Source organism: Galeopterus variegatus, unplaced genomic scaffold (genome assembly GCF_000696425.1).
Source record: "Galeopterus variegatus unplaced genomic scaffold, G_variegatus-3.0.2 Scaffold2601, whole genome shotgun sequence".
Classification (NCBI taxonomy): Eukaryota; Metazoa; Chordata; class Mammalia; order Dermoptera; family Cynocephalidae; genus Galeopterus; species Galeopterus variegatus.
In genome coordinates this window covers 1-17,693 of record NW_007728712.1, presented here as the reverse complement: position 1 = coordinate 17,693, position 17,693 = coordinate 1, and the positions used below count along the sequence as shown (strand labels likewise).

Below are 17,693 nucleotides of genomic sequence, written 5' to 3'. Positions count from 1 at the left end.
TATTGATTGATTGATTTAGCACAGAACCTGGAATGGGTTTTCCTGGGTTTGAATCCCAGCTCCACCATTTACTAGCCATGTGACCAGGTTATTTAATCGCTTTGTAACTCAAGTCCATCAGGTGTAAGACGGGGGTGATAACTATGCCTACTTCATAGATGGGTAATGAGGATGAAATGAGATAATCCACACAAAGTTCTTAGAACAGTGCATGTTACAGAGTAAGTAATAAATGTTATCCTAATTCCTACTATTTTACTAGTACTGTACCTGTGTTTGGTACGAGCTGCCTTGAACCGTTTATGGAATGTAGTAGAAGTAGGACATAGAAAAGCATATAAGAACACAATCACATATCACCTCACATCTGTTAGAACGGCTATTATCAAAAAGATGAAAGATCAGTGCTGGTGAGGAAATGGAGAAAAGGGAACCCTTGTATCCTGTTACAGCCATTATGTAAAACAGTATGCGGTTTCCTCAAAAATTTAAAAATAGGACTACCATATGATCCAGCAATCCCACCACTGGGTTTATATCTAAAGGATATGAAATCAGTATGCTGAAGGGACATCTGCACTCCCTTGTTCATTGCAACTCTGTTCACAATAGCCAAGACATGCAATCTACCTAAGTGTCCATCATTGGGTGACTGGATAAAGAAAATGTGGTGTAATACATAATGGAATACTAGTCAGCCTTAAATAAGAAGGGAATCCTGTCATTTGCAACAACAGGGATGAGCCTGGAGGACGTTATAAGTGAAATAAGCCAGGCACAGAAAGACAAATACTGCATGATCCCGCTCACACGTAGAATCTAAGAGGCAAACTCAGAAGCAGAGACTGGAGTGGTTACCAGTAGCGCTGGTAACCAGAGGCTGAGTGGGAAGAGGACTGGGGTGATGTTGCTAAAGGACACAAAATTTCATTCAGACAGGAGGTGTAAATTCAAGAGATCTATTTACAACATGGTGACTACAGTTACTAACAATACATTGTATTCTCTGAGTGGGAAGAGGACTGGGGTGATGTTGCTAAAGGACACAAAATTTCATTCAGACAGGAGGAGTAAATTCAAGAGATCTATTTACAACATGGTGACTACAGTTACTAACAATACATTGTATTCTTGAAAATTGCTAAAAGTAGATTTTAAATGTTCTCACCACACAGGCACACGCAAAAATGATTAGATGTGAGGTAATGTGTATGTTAAATAGCTTGATTTAGCTCTAGTGTTTACATATGTCAAAAGATCATATTGCACACTATAAGTACATACAATTTTTACTTGTCACTTAAAAAAATTAATTTGAGTTGGTTCTAGCACAGCCTTATAGCACCAAGGTCATGGGTTTGGATACCTATACTGGCCAGCTGCAAAAAAAAAAAAAAATTGAAAGAAAAAAAATTGAAAAAATTTTAAAATGTCGAACATCTTTAAAAGAAAGAAAATGGCATAAGAAGAATATTAGAAAAAAGGGCAGCTTATTATTTTTTTCCCCTTAAGAGCTGGCATGATCAGAGAAAGATGCTCAGAGGACAAGCTCTCCTGTTTACTGAGACCACATGTCAATCATCGAATCAGTCACCTCGCTGCTTTGTCTCATTTCATTCTTACAAAACTCCCAAGACGCAGATGTTATGGTTATACCCATTTTACAGATTTCAGAATGAGTAAGTAGCAGAGCCAGGATTCACAGAGCCAGCATGGTACAGACAGCAAGCGTCCGACCCCTGCCAGGGCTGCTCCCCACCCCCCTTGCCACTCCAGGATGCCTCCTGGGCCAGAGCAGCTACCTCTCATCTCTCTTCCTTTGCCTCATTCTCCTCCTCTGTCAACTGGGGGTATTGACTAGATCAGCTGGGGTTTTTTAGCGGCGGAATCCTTTTCCCAATTGAAATCTCGTTCTAAAGACTGGTATAAAAACACATAAAAGTAGAACTGCTCTGATTGAAGTATGTGTGCATGTGTAGAGGGGTGAAAGAACCTTAGCCCTGCTTGGGGACACTCCTTTTCATTCTCCTTACGGTTGTACCCTTGGGGTTCTGTGGGGTGCAGTTTGAAAACGATTCAAGCAGATCACCCCGCGGGGATCTCCGGCTCTGATGACTGAGGAAGCTGTATGTGCACCAAGCTGAGGGACCCTCTCCTCCATCCTTTGGGACCAGACCTGGCCTTGTACAGCAGGTGCAGGGGCCGGTGGTGTTGGCCAAGTTCTGGACCTGTCCTTGACCCTCTGTGGGCCTCAGTCCCTCCATCTGTGAGATAGAATGGGAGTTGACCTGGATGATCACTCTAGACCTTTGACTTTAGGAAGTTAAGTTGGGGTGAGGGCAGAGTCACAAGCCCTGGACTGCCAGAGTGGTGAAGGACACAAGAGGGCTCCCAGGTTAGCTGGGAGGGGTCTAGAGGAAATGCCTTCAAGGGAGAGTCACTGGGGACAAGAAAGACCTGCGCCACCCCAGAACTTGCAGAGGCTGCCATGGGAACACAAAGTCCCAGGGGAGCAGGGGCCTCTTGGCTGGGCAGATCCCAATCGCCCTAAGTCCTGACTTTTATGGACCACTCCCACCTGCCCCTGTTCCCTGACCATTCTTCCAAAGAAATTCAATGAAGTTAATGACTGAGAGACAGTGGATTACGTAGACTCAAAGCCATTTAGAAATGTGGATTTTGGGAGTCACAGACCATTTGAGGAATAGAATCTTAGAATAATAGAACACAGAACTTGAGAATCTTTGACTATTAGAAACACAGAACTTTAAAACCATATAATTTTAGAATCCCAGACTCTCAGAGATATCCCAGAAATAACAGACACATAGATTCCTGGTAAATATGAATCAATGGAAGGTCACAGAGCCCAGTGGTGCTCAGAGGCTGGGCAGGGTCAGGGGCCTTTGATGGAAGAGGCCTGTCTGCCAGGAAGCAGCTGGCCAGGCCCCTGTTAGCCCCTGACTCAGCCCCAACGGCAGGTTCTCAGAGGACCAGGGGGCATGGAGGGCACAGGAAGGTTGCTGGCCAAATGGGGACACCACCACCACAGGGACAGATGAGGACAGAGAGTCTTCCAGGGAACCCCTAAGACCCCATCTTTATTCCAGAGACCCTGCAGAGCCATCTGCCAGTTCTAGGGCCTGATAGGACCTCAGGAACTGGCTGATTGTAGATGGGGAGACAGAGGCCTGGAGAAGTGAGGCTTGTCCTGAATCGCTCCTAGGAGGGTATCTGGGTAGCCATCTGAGCTCTGAGGTCACTGATACAGAGACAGAGCCCAAGGCAGGAAGCAGGGCTCCTGATCCTCCCATTCTCTGAATGGCCTCCCCCACCCCCAGCTCATACTCTTCTCTGTGGGGACTGTGAAAACCCTCACCCCCCAGGTGGAGAACCCTATAGTCATGGCCAGGGGAGAAACTTGGCCTGTCATCCCCTATCTCTGTGCACCTGGCCTTCCTTCACTACCCCAGAGCTCCCTGGGGCAGGAGCCATTTAGAGGAGACAGCATTGGACCTGTCAGAGCTGGCAGACTTGTTCACTCTGCTGCCCATTATACAGATAGGGAGATTGAGGCTGGAGACCTTCTCTGGGTCACATAATCCTTAGATTATGGACCACCATCTCCCGGCTACCTTTCAAAACTGCATTTACTTGGAGGAAGGTACTTAGAGCACCTCTGAGCCCTGAGCCTGGGGGCATAGTGCTTGGCAGGGTTTCAGAAATAGGTCCCCTTTCACTCTCTCCCCTTGCCCATTTCCTCTCCCTGTAGAAGATACACATCCCGTGTCTGGGGACCTGGACTCGCTGGCAGCCAATTCTGCTCAGTTGGGCCTTTCCTCCTGGTCCATCAACCTACCCATCAGTGGCCCTAGTGGGCCAGAACAGCCCGCATTACTGCAAGCAGACCCAGCTAGGGCAGCCTCAGGAGGCAGAGGAGCAGCTCCTCCCACATCAATATTTATTGCCTGAGAGCTGCTGGAAGAAGATCATCATGTTCTCAGTCTTCGGTTCTTTTTTAAGAACCTCTCTCCCCCTTCCCTTTCCATTTCCCATCCCTAATGTGCTGACAGAATGAATCCAGACAGCCAGACAGGTTCACAGCCGGGGAGCCAGAGTTTCCAGGCATCACAGAGACACAGCTCTTAAAATCTGAATCTCTGAATCACAGCAGCTTCGACTCAAGGGATCGTGCATTCTCAGAATTTGAGGCGCATAGAATATTACTCCAGGAATCCAACCTCAGCATCTTACACAGCAGCAAAGAATGGGGAAGTGACTTGCTGCTCAAGGTCACACGGCTGACATGTGAGCAAGCACAGCATAGACAGTCCCCCACCCCTAACCCTTGCTGCTTCTACCTAATTCCACCCCATGGCCCAATTGGCCTTCTCTGTTCAAATTTAGGACCCCACTTAGAGATTTTTTTTGTAGCCAGCAATGCAGGTTCTTTCCCTCCTCTACGATCACCCCCATTTCCAAGAACTCTTTCCCAAGTTCCAGGAATTCCACCTCATCCAAATTTTGGCCTGAGTTAGGCAGAACTGGGAAGGACCATCTGTGGTTCCAAGCTGTCTTCTTCCCCTGAAACTGGTTTCTCCCCAGCACCTGCTTCCCCCTGCCTCTGAGCCAGCTGCACCCAATCCCAGCATCTGCCCAAGCCTTCACTGTCTCTGGGACGTTCCGTAGCAGAGCAGTACCCAAGTCTGTGCAGTCCCCTCCTGAGCAGCTCCTGCTTTCACCCCATCCCCTTGCTGTCAATGCACTACTTCCTGCCTGGACCATTGCCAGAGCTGCCTTGTTGTTCTCTCAGCCCTCAGCCTCTCTCTGCACACTGTCCTTGTCCTTCACAATCCTTGATCTGCCCAGTACCTGCTGATGGAGCCATGGACCCCCCTGCTTACCCTCCATGCAGGGCTACCCACTGGTCTTGACTGTTCCAACAGTCATTTTGCTTTGGTCCCCACGTGTACATGCCCTCTGCTCCGGCCAGGGGTAGGGGCTGGGGTGGGAATGGGGTGGTGAGGTTCGGTAGGGCAGCCGGGTCTGTGAGTCAGACGGACTTGGGCTCAAATCAACTGGTCTTGACTGTTCCAACAGTCATTTTGCTTTGGTCCCCACGTGTACATGTCCTCTGCTCCGGCCAGGGGTAGGGGCTGGGGTGGGAGTGGGGTGGTGAGGTTCGGTAGGGCAGCCGGGTCTGTGAGTCAGACGGACTTGGGCTCAAATCCCAGCTTTCCTAGGCAGGGACATTTTCAGTCCTTTCTCCTAGGCCCAGAATCTCTTGCTCTAAGAAGGAGGCGCTATCCCACATTACAGCAAGTAATTCAAATGCACCAACTTGCCACGGTAAATAGAATTTTTGCTGCAAAACATTTGATAGGATTTTTATAAATTGTCCCTTTGAAATTAGAATTATTTAGCAACAAGTAACTTAATTTTTCATTGTCTGTGATTTCTCAACAGGCACCTCCCATACTTGGGAAAAAAGGAAATCTAACACAGAGATTTCAGAATGTAATGAAATATGTATGAGTGTTAAAGAAAAATTAATGAAGTCGACATTAATGATACATGATTAAACTTTAAAAGTTCTATTTTGTCATTTTCTTTTTAATTTGGAGCCAATTTATTGGTTTTCAGGCCTCGTGTTTTTGTGGGTCCCTGGAAAACGTGGAAGCCCCTGGCCCAGAATCATCTGTCCTGCCCAGTGGCTCACACGGTCCTGCCCTCTCTTACCAGCGTGGTGGCCTTGGACAGATCCCTCCACCAACTGGGCCTTGTATCCTCTTCTGAGGGGAGGCACACCCACCCGAGGGCAGATCAGAAGGATTCGGTAGTCATCCCTTGAGCGTCATACCAGCTGTTACTTGTCCATGAGTCTTTGTCCTCAGTAGGCGGTTCCCGCTTTTAGGGTCAGACCATGAACCGATCTCTAGTGTCCAGTCTGGGGCCTGTTGTCCCCTTCACTGTCTCTTAAAGGGCCAGCATCATTTCTACAGCCAAACTCATTGCCCAGGCTATTTGCCCATGCCTAGAATGCCCATCCCTCTCCCTTGTGCTTCCTCACATCCTCCCAAGTCCAGCTCAAATCCCTCCTCTTTGAGGAAGTCTTCCCAGACTCTCCCACCCGCCCTCTGCACTGTCCCAGTTCTTAATATTCCTGTGGAACATTCAGTATTTATAACTGAAGTGACAAGCACAGAGGTGGGAGCATAGGGGTCACCGTGAAGGGCAGGACTAGGGCAGGCGTGGGTTCTCATCCCAGCACTGCCCTTTCTGACCCTGTGATCTTGGGCAAGTCCCATCCACCTCTGGCGCTTGATCTCAAGTGTGGAAGGGGCAGGAGATATTCACTGTGCAGGGCTCTCGGGAGGATGCAGTGGGACCCAGACAGGGATGAGCCTGGTGAACTGTAAAGTGTAGTGCCCACGAGGAATGAAATTTTAATGTCACAAAGGGGGACAAGTAGGCAGGGGCTGGAGCCTGCANCACTGGTCTTGACTGTTCCAACAGTCATTTTGCTTTGGTCCCCACGTGTACATGCCCTCTGCTCCGGCCAGGGGTAGGGGCTGGGGTGGGAATGGGGTGGTGAGGTTCGGTAGGGCAGCCGGGTCTGTGAGTCAGACGGACTTGGGCTCAAATCCCAGCTTTCCTAGGCAGGGACATTTTCAGTCCTTTCTCCTAGGCCCAGAATCTCTTGCTCTAAGAAGGAGGCGCTATCCCACATTACAGCAAGTAATTCAAATGCACCAACTTGCCACGGTAAATAGAATTTTTGCTGCAAAACATTTGATAGGATTTTTATAAATTGTCCCTTTGAAATTAGAATTATTTAGCAACAAGTAACTTAATTTTTCATTGTCTGTGATTTCTCAATAGGCACCTCCCATACTTGGGAAAAAAGGAAATCTAACACAGAGATTTCAGAATGTAATGAAATATGTATGAGTGTTAAAGAAAAATTAATGAAGTCGACATTAATGATACATGATTAAACTTTAAAAGTTCTATTTTGTCATTTTCTTTTTAATTTGGAGCCAATTTATTGGTTTTCAGGCCTCGTGTTTTTGTGGGTCCCTGGAAAACGTGGAAGCCCCTGGCCCAGAATCCTCTGTCCTGCCCAGTGGCTCACACGGTCCTGCCCTCTCTTACCAGCGTGGTGGCCTTGGACAGATCCCTCCACCAACTGGGCCTTGTATCCTCTTCTGAGGGGAGGCACACCCACCCGAGGGCAGATCAGAAGGATTCGGTAGTCATCCCTTGAGCGTCATACCAGCTGTTACTTGTCCATGAGTCTTTGTCCTCAGTAGGCGGTTCCCGCTTTTAGGGTCAGACCATGAACCGATCTCTAGTGTCCAGTCTGGGGCCTGTTGTCCCCTTCACTGTCTCTTAAAGGGCCAGCATCATTTCTACAGCCAAACTCATTGCCCAGGCTATTTGCCCATGCCTAGAATGCCCATCCCTCTCCCTTGTGCTTCCTCACATCCTCCCAAGTCCAGCTCAAATCCCTCCTCTTTGGGGAAGTCTTCCCAGACTCTCCCACCCGCCCTCTGCACTGTCCCAGTTCTTAATATTCCTGTGGAACATTCAGAATTTATAACTGAAGTGACAAGCACAGAGGTGGGAGTATAGGGGTCACCGTGAAGGGCAGGACTAGGGCAGGCGTGGGTTCTCATCCCAGCACTGCCCTTTCTGACCCTGTGATCTTGGGCAAGTCCCATCCACCTCTGGCCCTTGATCTCAAGTGTGGAAGGGGCAGGAGATATTCACCGTGCAGGGCTCTCGGGAGGATGCAGTGGGGCCCAGACAGGGATGAGCCTGGTGAACTGTAAAGTGTAGTGCACACGAGGAATGAAATTTTAATGTCACAAAGGGGGACAAGTAGGCAGGGGCTGGAGCCTGCACTGGGGCAGAGCACGTGCAGGGGCTTACCTCGACGGTAGGTGTGGCTGCAGCGGCCAAGACCTTTCGCCGGAAGTGGAGCTCATGCTTCTCCTTGGGCATCTCCCTGGGGAAGAAGAAGTAGGGGGTGGCAGCCACAGCCACCGCGCCAGCAGAGATGAGGAAGCCCAGCCACCAGGCACCCACCCATCGGGGGTCCTTAGAGGTCAGACTGATACCACCTGGAAGAGAAGACCGTGATGATGTTAGGGTCAGGGTGGGCTGTCACTTGTAGGCCACCACCCTGGGATTGGCCCCTGAGACATGAGGCAGCCCGGGTGGGAGTCAGGAGATCTGCATCTGGTCTTGGCTCTGCCAGTTTTGCCCTGTGTGACCGTAGGCAAGTCCCTTGCCCTTTCTGGGCCTTGGTTTCTTCAACTACTGACACAATGTAGTGCAGTGGTCAAGGTCATGGACTTTGGAAATGGACTGCTAGGTCTGGATTCCATTACTAGTTTATAACCTGGGGCAAGCTACTTAACCTCTTTGTGCCTCAGTTTCTTCCTGTGTGAAATACGTATATTAATAGTTCGTGTATTGTAGGGTTTTTGTGAGAATATAGAAACTGACACACGTGAAGCACTTAGGAGGGTATGTGCTGTGCAGATGTTTACCCTTCCTCCTCCTCCTCCTCCTTTTTTCTCTTTCTCCTTCGTCTTCTTCTCACTATTATTATTATAATTATTATTATTAAATTAATGGTTAACGATACTGCTGTGGTTCACAGACCTGTATGAGGATTAATATCACCAGGGGTGCTTGTCAAAAATACCTGCCTTACTGAAGACCTAGTTAGGATGACCACAGGGTGGGGTGGGAAGGACTAAGGAATCTATACCTTTAACAAGTTCCCCCAGTGATTTTGATCCCCCACCAGGTTTAATTAGGACTAGATCATCCCAGATGTCCCCCTGGTTAGAGTGTATGAATCTCCCATCACACTTCTTAATCCCAAGGCTGAGTTGGGTACATCCTCCTCTAATCTCCACAGCACCCACAAATACTTCATACAAATACAAATGCGTGATGACACCAACTCCACGTATGGGGCTGGTTCCCCACATGCTCCATCCTGAGCTCCTCCTGGGCAGGGCCAGAGTACACAGTAGGCACTCAGCAGATGTATCTGTAAAGCCAGCCGGGGGTGGGTTTGGCTTTTGCACTGACCAGGCTGATTCCCCTCACTTATCGTCCCCCTGCCTCCGTGCCAGACAGTGAGAGCACACATGTGCACCTCCCCAGCTTCTCCACAGCAGGCATGATCCGCCCACCCTATAGAATCCCCCATAAAGAAAGAGGGACCTGGGAGGTGGCACATCTGCCTGTAGAAATGCCACTTCTGCTTGCCTCTGGACTGCATGTCCAGTCTGCCAGGATGACATCCATGGTCAGAAAATGCATCTCCTTTCCCTGAGCTGAGATGTGTCTGGGAAACCTAGGGAGCCTCTGACTCCCAGGACATTTCCTTCAGGGGAGCAAGGAGATGCACCCAGAGCCCAGGCTTGGCTCTTGAGCCCAGTAATCTAGAGAGAAGGGAGGTGGGGCAGGGCTGTCCCAGTGACTGTTGTGCAGAGCTGCCCAGATCTGTCCTGGCTAGAGGCACCCGGGAACAAAAGCTGGAAAACAAAAAGCAGCATTTTCATGGCCATCCAGCCACATATGTGTCATCTGAGTCTTCCAGGACCTGCTGGAAAATCTCCCCATGACAGACAGGACTTCTGAGTAGCGAGAGGCAGAAGGCACACCCGGGAGTTCAGAGCTGCCTGGCGTGACAGGCAGGCAGCTGAGATGACAAAGTGATGTATTCTAACAGGAATCCCTTCCCACCCTCAGAATTCTGGAACCCCAACGTTCTTCCCTGCTGGCCACCTTCAGACTGAGCTTCGACCCTGCTCCTTGGCCCACTCTGACCACTGGCTGGATCAGAGATCACTGTTTCCTAAGTGGTGCCCAGGCAGTTTCCCAGACTCTGGGGTGGCCAGAGCTAGGAGGGTCCTTAGAGGTCACCCAATAAATGTCCCATCTGAGAGAGGCCCAGGGTAACACATCAAGTCACTGAGGCCTGCTCCAAAAGTTCTCTCCAGTGTGCCATCATCCTCTCTGTTTTACCCAGGTCTTGTTTCCCCCTAAGGACGGGGGCTCCCTGCAGGCTGAGAGAGTATGTTCTTCTGTCCGCCCCATAGCATGTGTGAGCACCAGCCTGAGGGCCTGTGGAAGGTGAGGCACCGAGCAAGGTGAAGACTTGCAGTCATATGGTGTTAGTAACAGCAGCCACAACTCCCCATCTGACGGCACTTTACAGTTTATCTCCATCATCTCACTGGATTCTGACTACAGCATTGGGAGAAAGCTGAGGCTCAGAGAGCTTTAGTGGCTTGTCCACAGTCAGTGGTGCTGCTGAGATTTGACCCTAGGTCCCCGGACTTAGTGTCTCTTATGAGACCAGTGGTCAATTAGCTAGTGCCTGCATAACCCTGGGGACAAACGTGTGCTCCTGAGGCTTACCTTCTGGCATCCGGTCAATGTCCACATAAAGGCGCAGCATGAGACCACCCAGCCCATAGGCCATGCCTGGCCCCACCGTGGTCACTGCAAACAGGATCCCTGCAACACAAAGCCTCGGTGAGGATCCTCTGGCCCTGGCTTCCCTCGGCAGGTCAGTACCATCCCAGTCTCTGATGGGCAAGAGCAATTCATCTCCCCAGGGCTTCTCCAGACCTTTACTGGCCAGAGGGGGCAGAGATCAGGGACTCAGCGTCCAGGCCCCACCCTGGGCTTCCCTTCCTCCTACCTGAGCCTGGTCTAACCATCAGAACCTGAGGGGTGGGCCCGGTCCTCACCAAGATAGAGGGGCGAGTTGCTGTTGTGAGCAAAGTCATCGATATAGGAGATGCCGAAGGGCTGAATGGGCACACTGCCCACGCCGAGCAGGGTCTGTGCCAGGAACATTATCCCCACCACAGTCAGATGCTGGGCCTCTGTGTAGCTCGAGCAGCTGCCGTTGGAGGGGGCTAGGGCTGGGGCCGAGGTCATGGGCAAGCACAGGGTAGCCTCGAAGTCCTGTGGCATATCCTCTGAGAGGTGGTGATAAAAAATATTATGACAATAGCTAAGACTTACATAGCACTTACCGGATGCAAGGTACTGTTCTAAGTGCTGTGTAGATAAATCATTTGATCCTCACAACAAACCTAGGGGCTGGGTGCTCTCATTACCCCCACTTCACAGATGAGAAAACTGATGCTCTGACAGCAACTAGCAAGGGGGCAGAGCCAGGACTGGAACGCAAGCAGTCTGGCCTCAGAGTCCATGCTCTTGAACTGCTTGTGCCACCTTTCTGAGCAGAGGCATTTGAAAGTGCCATGGCAACAGTGGTTTTTGAGTGGTTTGGGACAGTCAAAAGAGGAAGAGTTTGAACAACGTCCAGAAGAACAAAAAAGATTTTCCAGAAAGAGAGGGAGGGAAGAGGGGTTCCAGGGAGAGGTCATAGTACTGGCAAAACCCCAGGCCTTGAAAGGGCACCGTGTCGATAGAATGAGAAGTTCAGAATGGCTGGATCACAAACTGTGAGGGCAAGGCCAGGGCTGGAGGTGGGGCAGGCAGGGGAGGGAGCTTGGGCTGGAGAGTGGAGAGCTCTGGCACCGTTGGCATTCACTTGGGGAGGGTTCAGTGTCAGCTTGGGACGCAGGTGCAGAGTGAAGAAAAGAGAATGTCTGAATTTAATAACAGATGTTTGCTCCCTGTAGCTCACCAATATTTGGTGAGCAAGCTTGTGGAAACCCTCACACTATTATTGTCCCAGGTGTGCGTGTAGAGGTGGTCTTCTGTCTGTGGCCATCCCTTTATGGGAGCCAGGACTGTGAGCTGTGTCCACCAGCCCAGAGAGCCACTCCCTTAAACTGGAAAGAGCCGTGTGAACCAAGGTCAAGAACCCAGACTTAGGTCTTCGACCCAGGCTGCTTTGACAGAGGCTCTTACCCTCTCTGGGCCTCAGTTTCCTCACCTCTTAAACAAATCTCCTAGAATGGAAGTTCTCCAGAGAAAAGGGATTCAGAAGCAGAACAATTCAGTAGCTAAGAGCAGGGACCCTAGGGACAGGCTGCCTGGCTGTGTCAGTTCTGCTGGCTGCGGGACTCAGGAAAGCTCCTCCCTTCTCTGAGCCTCAGTTTCCTTACTTAGGAGGAAATAATGATAACACCTGTTTTGCAGGGCTGTCACAACGCCTCCTGGACATTAGGTACAGTGACCGTTGTAGAGTTTGAGTCTGCCTTTTCCATTCCTGTGTCCCCAGTGCCTCGTGGAGGGCCTGGCACGTAATAGCACTTCATGATTATCAGACGAGGAGTGAATGAATGAAGTAGCCTGGAGAGTCAGAGCAGGCTGGGGCTGGAGACCACCGAGTCTTGCCTACTCTTTTGGCTGCTGTGAAGACTGAGGCTTACGAGAAGGGCTTTGCTAGGGCTTCATGGGGGGCCCGTGGCAGAGGGGTGTCCTATGGCAGTGATGAGGAAGAATGTATGTGACCCTGCGCAGAAAAAGCTCTCTCTGTTAAGGCGAAAACTCTGGACAAAGGAAAATGTGAGGAAGTGTTATTTTCGGCATTGCAAGCAGTCCCCTTGAGGCCTTTCTACTCAAGCCTAGATGACCGCCCTGCACTTCCTCACTTCTCTGCCCTGCCTGCGCCCCCCGCCCCACATGCCATGCCCACCTTCTCTCTAAGCTGCAGCTCAAGTGCCACCTTCTCTAGCTGCCTCCAGAGGTCGGTGTCTTTCCCCTGTGCAGGCCTCTCATGGCTCCCTCTGGCCATCTTCCATATAGGCGCCAGGCTCTATACCTTGTAGCAGAGGTGCCCATGCTCACTCCAACCCCGCACTCCATTGGGTCACATCTACTTCATCTTCCCACACCCTGGTCTTGGTACAGAGTGGCACTCCAGAGGTGTGAGCAGATGGGAGAGCAAGGTAGGGAAGATGCTGAGTTTTCAGCCCTCCTCCCCTGGGAAGCCTTCCTCATGCTGGTCTGGGGTGTGGGCTCCTCTCCTGGGCTCCTTTTGCTCCTGTGCTTCCTTTCCCATGCAACTGACACACTGGGGGTCTTTTGTTCATCTCTGTCTACTCTCCTAGACTGGGATCTCCCTAGAGACAGGACTGAATCTCCTAAGAGCATCAGGCACAAAGTAGGCAGCATTAAGGGTTTGTTGGGTGAATCATTGGATGGAAGGTAGACGGATGGGTGGATAGATGAATGAATGGATGGGTGGGTAGATGAATAGATGGATGGGTGGATGGATGTATAGATGGGTGGATGGGTGGATGGATAGATGGGTGAATAGATGGATGGGTGGATGAGTGGATGAGTGGGAGGATGGGTGAATAGGAGAGGAAAGAAAACAAAGTGAGTGCTCACACTGCTTGGATCATCCTCTAAGGGACAGGCATCCATCTACAGAGTAGGACCTCAACAAAATCCCACTGGGCTGAACAGGGTTTCATTTTTCTGTCTAAAATTCTTTCATTTCTTTATTTGTTCATTCACTCATTCATTCTTTTGTTTGCTTGGTTTTTTGTTTTTGTTTCTTTTGGTGGCTGGCCAGTACAGGGATCCAAACACTTGACCTTGGTGTTACCAACACTGCACTCTAACTAAGCTAACCAGCCAGCCCCACTCATTCTTTCTTGCTTTCATCAATATCTTGGCTTCTTGTGAGGATTAAATGCATGACTACATATAAAGTGCTTAGAACAGTGTCAGGTGCATAGTAAATAGTGTATGATACTGTTATTATTCCATGAGCATTTCCTGAGGATCTACTACATGCCAGGCCCTAAAGTAGGCTGTGTTGTAAATTCACAGCCATCTTAAAAAACCACAATGACATACAAGCAGGCCCTAACCAAGAGAGGCCCAGAGGGCCTTACCCCTCTGCCTTGGGACTACACCCTACCCCACTCCCCCAGACTGCCAAGAGACCCATCTGGGCTTGGGCTGGAGGAGACAGTGGGGGGTGGGGGTGGGGGTGGGAATGAGCAGCAGGTGTCCTGAGACCCATCCTGCCAGATAAAGGCCTGTGGGTGGGCCTCAGTGCACAGTAACACAGCTCCTCCTGTCCATCTCCTGCCCAGCCCCTCCTGCTCTTACCAGAGCGGGTGTGGTCATAGCGGTATGGCTCCGAGATGAAGTGTGGGAGGGTCATGAGCAGGCCTGCCAGAGCCACAAGGACAGCCCCATAACCGATCAGTCGGGGCCGGTGTACCCGGCTGCCAAAATAGCTCACAAACACAATCAAGGCTGTGTTCCCCACCTGTGAAGAAACAAGGTGACCCATTAAAGTGGAGCAGAGCCCAAGGCTGGGGGCCTGCATCTTCCCTGTCTCTATCGGCAACCTCAGTGTTCCCATCTGCATAACAGACTGGCTGGCTGAATAAGAATCGTCTGAGTTCTTCTTATAAATGCAGATTCTGGGTCCTCCCAGGAAAGGCCCCACTCTCCCATTAGGGGAGAGAAATGAGAGCAGCGTGCACAAAGCTAAGAGTTCAGTTTCATTTCAGAACACGGTTTAGATCCCTTGTTAGAACATGGAGGAGGCAGGCAGTCATGGAAAGAGATTTTGAGTTTCAGGGACATCATGAATGATAGAAACGAAGTCTAAAGCCACAGGATTAAGGCTTGGAATTTGGGGATGGGGTTGCTGGAGGGGACTGGAGAGCTTGCCGGTAGGGGCCGTCTCTGCGTCCCAGTTGTGGGATGCATCTGCTCCACTGCTTTCCAGCTGTGACCGTGGGTGAGCCCCAGGCTCCTCACTGGGGAGTGGGCAATATCAGCAGACGACTGGTGGGGGGACTGACTCCGGGAGGGACAGCCACTCTCCATTTCATGGCTGGGACACTGAGGTCCAGAGACAGGCAGTGACTTGCCCAAGGTCCAGAGCAAGGTAAGGACTTTCCCTACCCACCTCTGAGATCTGGGGATGGGATGCTGGGGAGCATCCGGGACACTGTTCAGCGGGCAGGCCTTGGGTCGTGATGCATTACCCAAGGGCAGAGAATTTCACAGAAATAGGCCAGGGGCGGAAAGAGCTCCTTCTCCGAGGGTGAAATCATCTGGTGGGGGAGGGTGGGGACACAGCTGGACTCAGATCCACCCAAAGAGGCTCATCCACACTCCTCCCTGCTTGGCTGTGGGCCCCAGAAGCCCATGGATCCCTGGGCAATTCTGAGGACCGACTCTCTGTGCCACAGTATCACTCCCTCCCCCAAGCCTAAGTCCGAAAGTTCTTCCCTGGATGTAATTTAAGCCTCTCTTGCTACTGTTGATTCCTTCCCGGGACAGGCAAAGGCTAGGTGCCTGAAAAGGTGAAGGAACCAAAGGGAGAACGAGTGGATATAGGGATCCCGGCTAGCTCTAAATCATCCCATGTCCCCAGACAGCTTCAAACGCCCTGCCTACAGGCAGGAGGTGGCCTCCACCTCAGCTTGGGGCTGGTCAGTTTCTGGGCCAGGACACTTGGGGAGAAGCAAGCCAAGGAGGTTTTAGAAAGGGGGCTATGATGGGGGCTGCTGAGGGCACTGGGAGGGGAAGTCCCTGTGATGGGGTAGTGAGGGAGGAGCATGGTGGAAGGTGGGGCACAAGTCTCCCTCCACCTCCACCCCCAGGGCTGGGCCAGGGCCAGTACCTCGTTGAAGGCAGCCAGCAGCCCTGAGGTCTGGCTGGAGAGGCCAAAGCGCTTCTCCACTGTGGAGATGGAGCTCTTGAGATAGCCGGAGATCATGAGCTGTGCCAGCTGCAGCAGGCTGTGGCACAGGACGAAGAGCTGTCAGAGCAGCCACAGCAATGGGAGGCAGCAGGCGAATGGACAGGGAGGCAGTGGGGACAGAGAAGTTGGGGAAAGGGAGAGAGAGAGAGAGAGAGAAAGAGAATTATTGGAGTAGCCAATGGCTTTTTCACACTGATCTAACACTAGAAAAGCTGTACACTCTGGGAGCCTGGAGGCTACCAAAGACCCCCGTGAATGAGAGTAGGGTCTGCATGGAGCCGCCTCCGACCCAGAGTTCCCCCTGAGCTGGACTGGCTCCCTGTTCTACCATCCTGCCTCTTCCTCCAGGAAGCTATCCCAGATTCACCCAGCTCCTTCTCCAGCCCACCCCACCTGTGCTAGAGCTGCTCTGTGAGACCACCTGCACACACAAATTCGTAAACTGCCCAGCCCCACCCCACCTCAAACATCCCAGCCTGCCTGTAGTCTTTCTCTTAAAACACGGGCAGAGTTTCTAAGAGAAGAAAAACTTGCCTCAAAGAATTAAAAACAGTGTTAATGCCAGCACTTACTACATTCATTCTGTTCTTCTGTGTCTCAGTTTCCTCATCTATGCAATGAAGACAACGATCCTGCCTCCCAGGGCTATGCGAGGACTGAATAAGATCCCATGTGAATGGGGCACCCGGCCCAGGGCCTGGCACCCAGTAGGTGGCAGTGGATGTTGGATGTTTCAGCTGCCCTTGGTGGAGCCAGAACTCTCTGGCATTCATACAGGTTCAGAATCCCAGGGCCACATCTCTATTTCTCTAGGAAAACTAGAGGCAAGTGACCTTGTCCCCCACTGCCCAGCGAGCAGTGGAAGGAGAAAACATGTACTGGGCACCTTCCATGTGCCCGAAACCAAGCTAAGTGCTTTCGTGGATCATCCCTTGGATACTCACAACCACCCATTCTGCAAATGAGGAAAGTGAGGCTCAGAAAAAGACAGCGACTTGCTTGGCATTACACAGCCACTGGGTGGCAGAGCCTGCTCTGCTGGGCTTGGAGGCCCCTGCCCCTGCCAGGCCCAAGAGGTACCTTGATGCTGTGCATCACACTTGGCCGCAAGTCCTGAGGGTCTGGGCTGGCTTTGCCTCTGGGTGTGTCTTCTGTGCCCATCATGGTCTTGGTGTCCTTGTCCAGCATCTGGGACCCCTCACCTGCTGGCCCTGAGGGACAGACAGCCAGGGGGTGAGAGTGGAGATGGAATCCCAGAGAAGGTCCTGACCCAGGTAGCCCTAGACCTCAGAACCAAGGTGTTTCAAGGGGAAGGGACCTTAGTGGTTGGTGAGAGTCTGAAAGTCTGCAAGCAATGGCCTCAGCAGCAGGGATGAGCTGTGCAGTCTTTCAGCCCCCGTGGGCCTAGAGTTGTGAAACAGTTGGTGTTCTTGGAGGGTCAGCCTGGGTCTGTCTTGCTCAGTCTAGGATCAGGGGACTGGGGCCATGTGCAGGGACAAGGCCAGGTCGGTAGTCAGGGAATAAAGGCTTTTCCTGAGTGTATTTTGAAACAATCGCCAACACCCCCACAGGCACCACCTCAATGTAATCACGGAGCTAACCAGTCCAATGTCCAAATCATACCATCAATCCATGATGCTGGTTGTGCAGAAAGGGCCCTCAGAGCTCACCCATTTAACCCGCTCCTAGACAGAAGCCCAACTGAACTGATGACTCAGGAGGCAGAACTGACTTGGACCCTTGGACCCTCTTACACATGTTGGTTTTCTCCCATGGTAACTATGGTAACCATGTCAGTGTCCGACTCACCACAGTGAGAGGAAAGCTGAGCCCCTCCAGAAGCATCTCCCAGGGTCTGCTGGGGCTTACTCTCAGTGGGGAGTCTGGAAGTCCAGCCTTGGAAGACTCCACCCTCCATTTAGAAGGAAACCTCCTGTGCCTCCTAGCATCTCAGGAGGACATCTGGTCTTTCCTCCTGAGGCCCCACTTCCTGCCG

At 51.2% G+C, this 17,693-nt stretch overlaps 1 protein-coding gene across 1 annotated transcript in view; it reads right to left on the bottom strand.

Annotated features, from left to right (window-relative positions):
* SLCO2B1 (solute carrier organic anion transporter family, member 2B1) overlaps positions 1-16,903 on the bottom strand; it is a 43,168-nt gene extending 26,265 nt beyond the window's left edge. The window contains exons 1-6 of the mRNA XM_008582395.1: positions 16,778-16,903; positions 15,617-15,754; positions 14,083-14,245; positions 10,785-11,018; positions 10,450-10,548; positions 7,936-8,126 (exon numbers count right to left, since the gene is read on the bottom strand). Of these exons, the coding sequence (XP_008580617.1) occupies positions 7,936-8,126; positions 10,450-10,548; positions 10,785-11,018; positions 14,083-14,245; positions 15,617-15,754; positions 16,778-16,885 (933 nt within the window). The 5' untranslated portion in view covers positions 16,886-16,903. The remainder of the gene's footprint in view (positions 1-7,935; positions 8,127-10,449; positions 10,549-10,784; positions 11,019-14,082; positions 14,246-15,616; positions 15,755-16,777) is intronic.
* Positions 16,904-17,693: the final 790 nt, after the last annotated feature.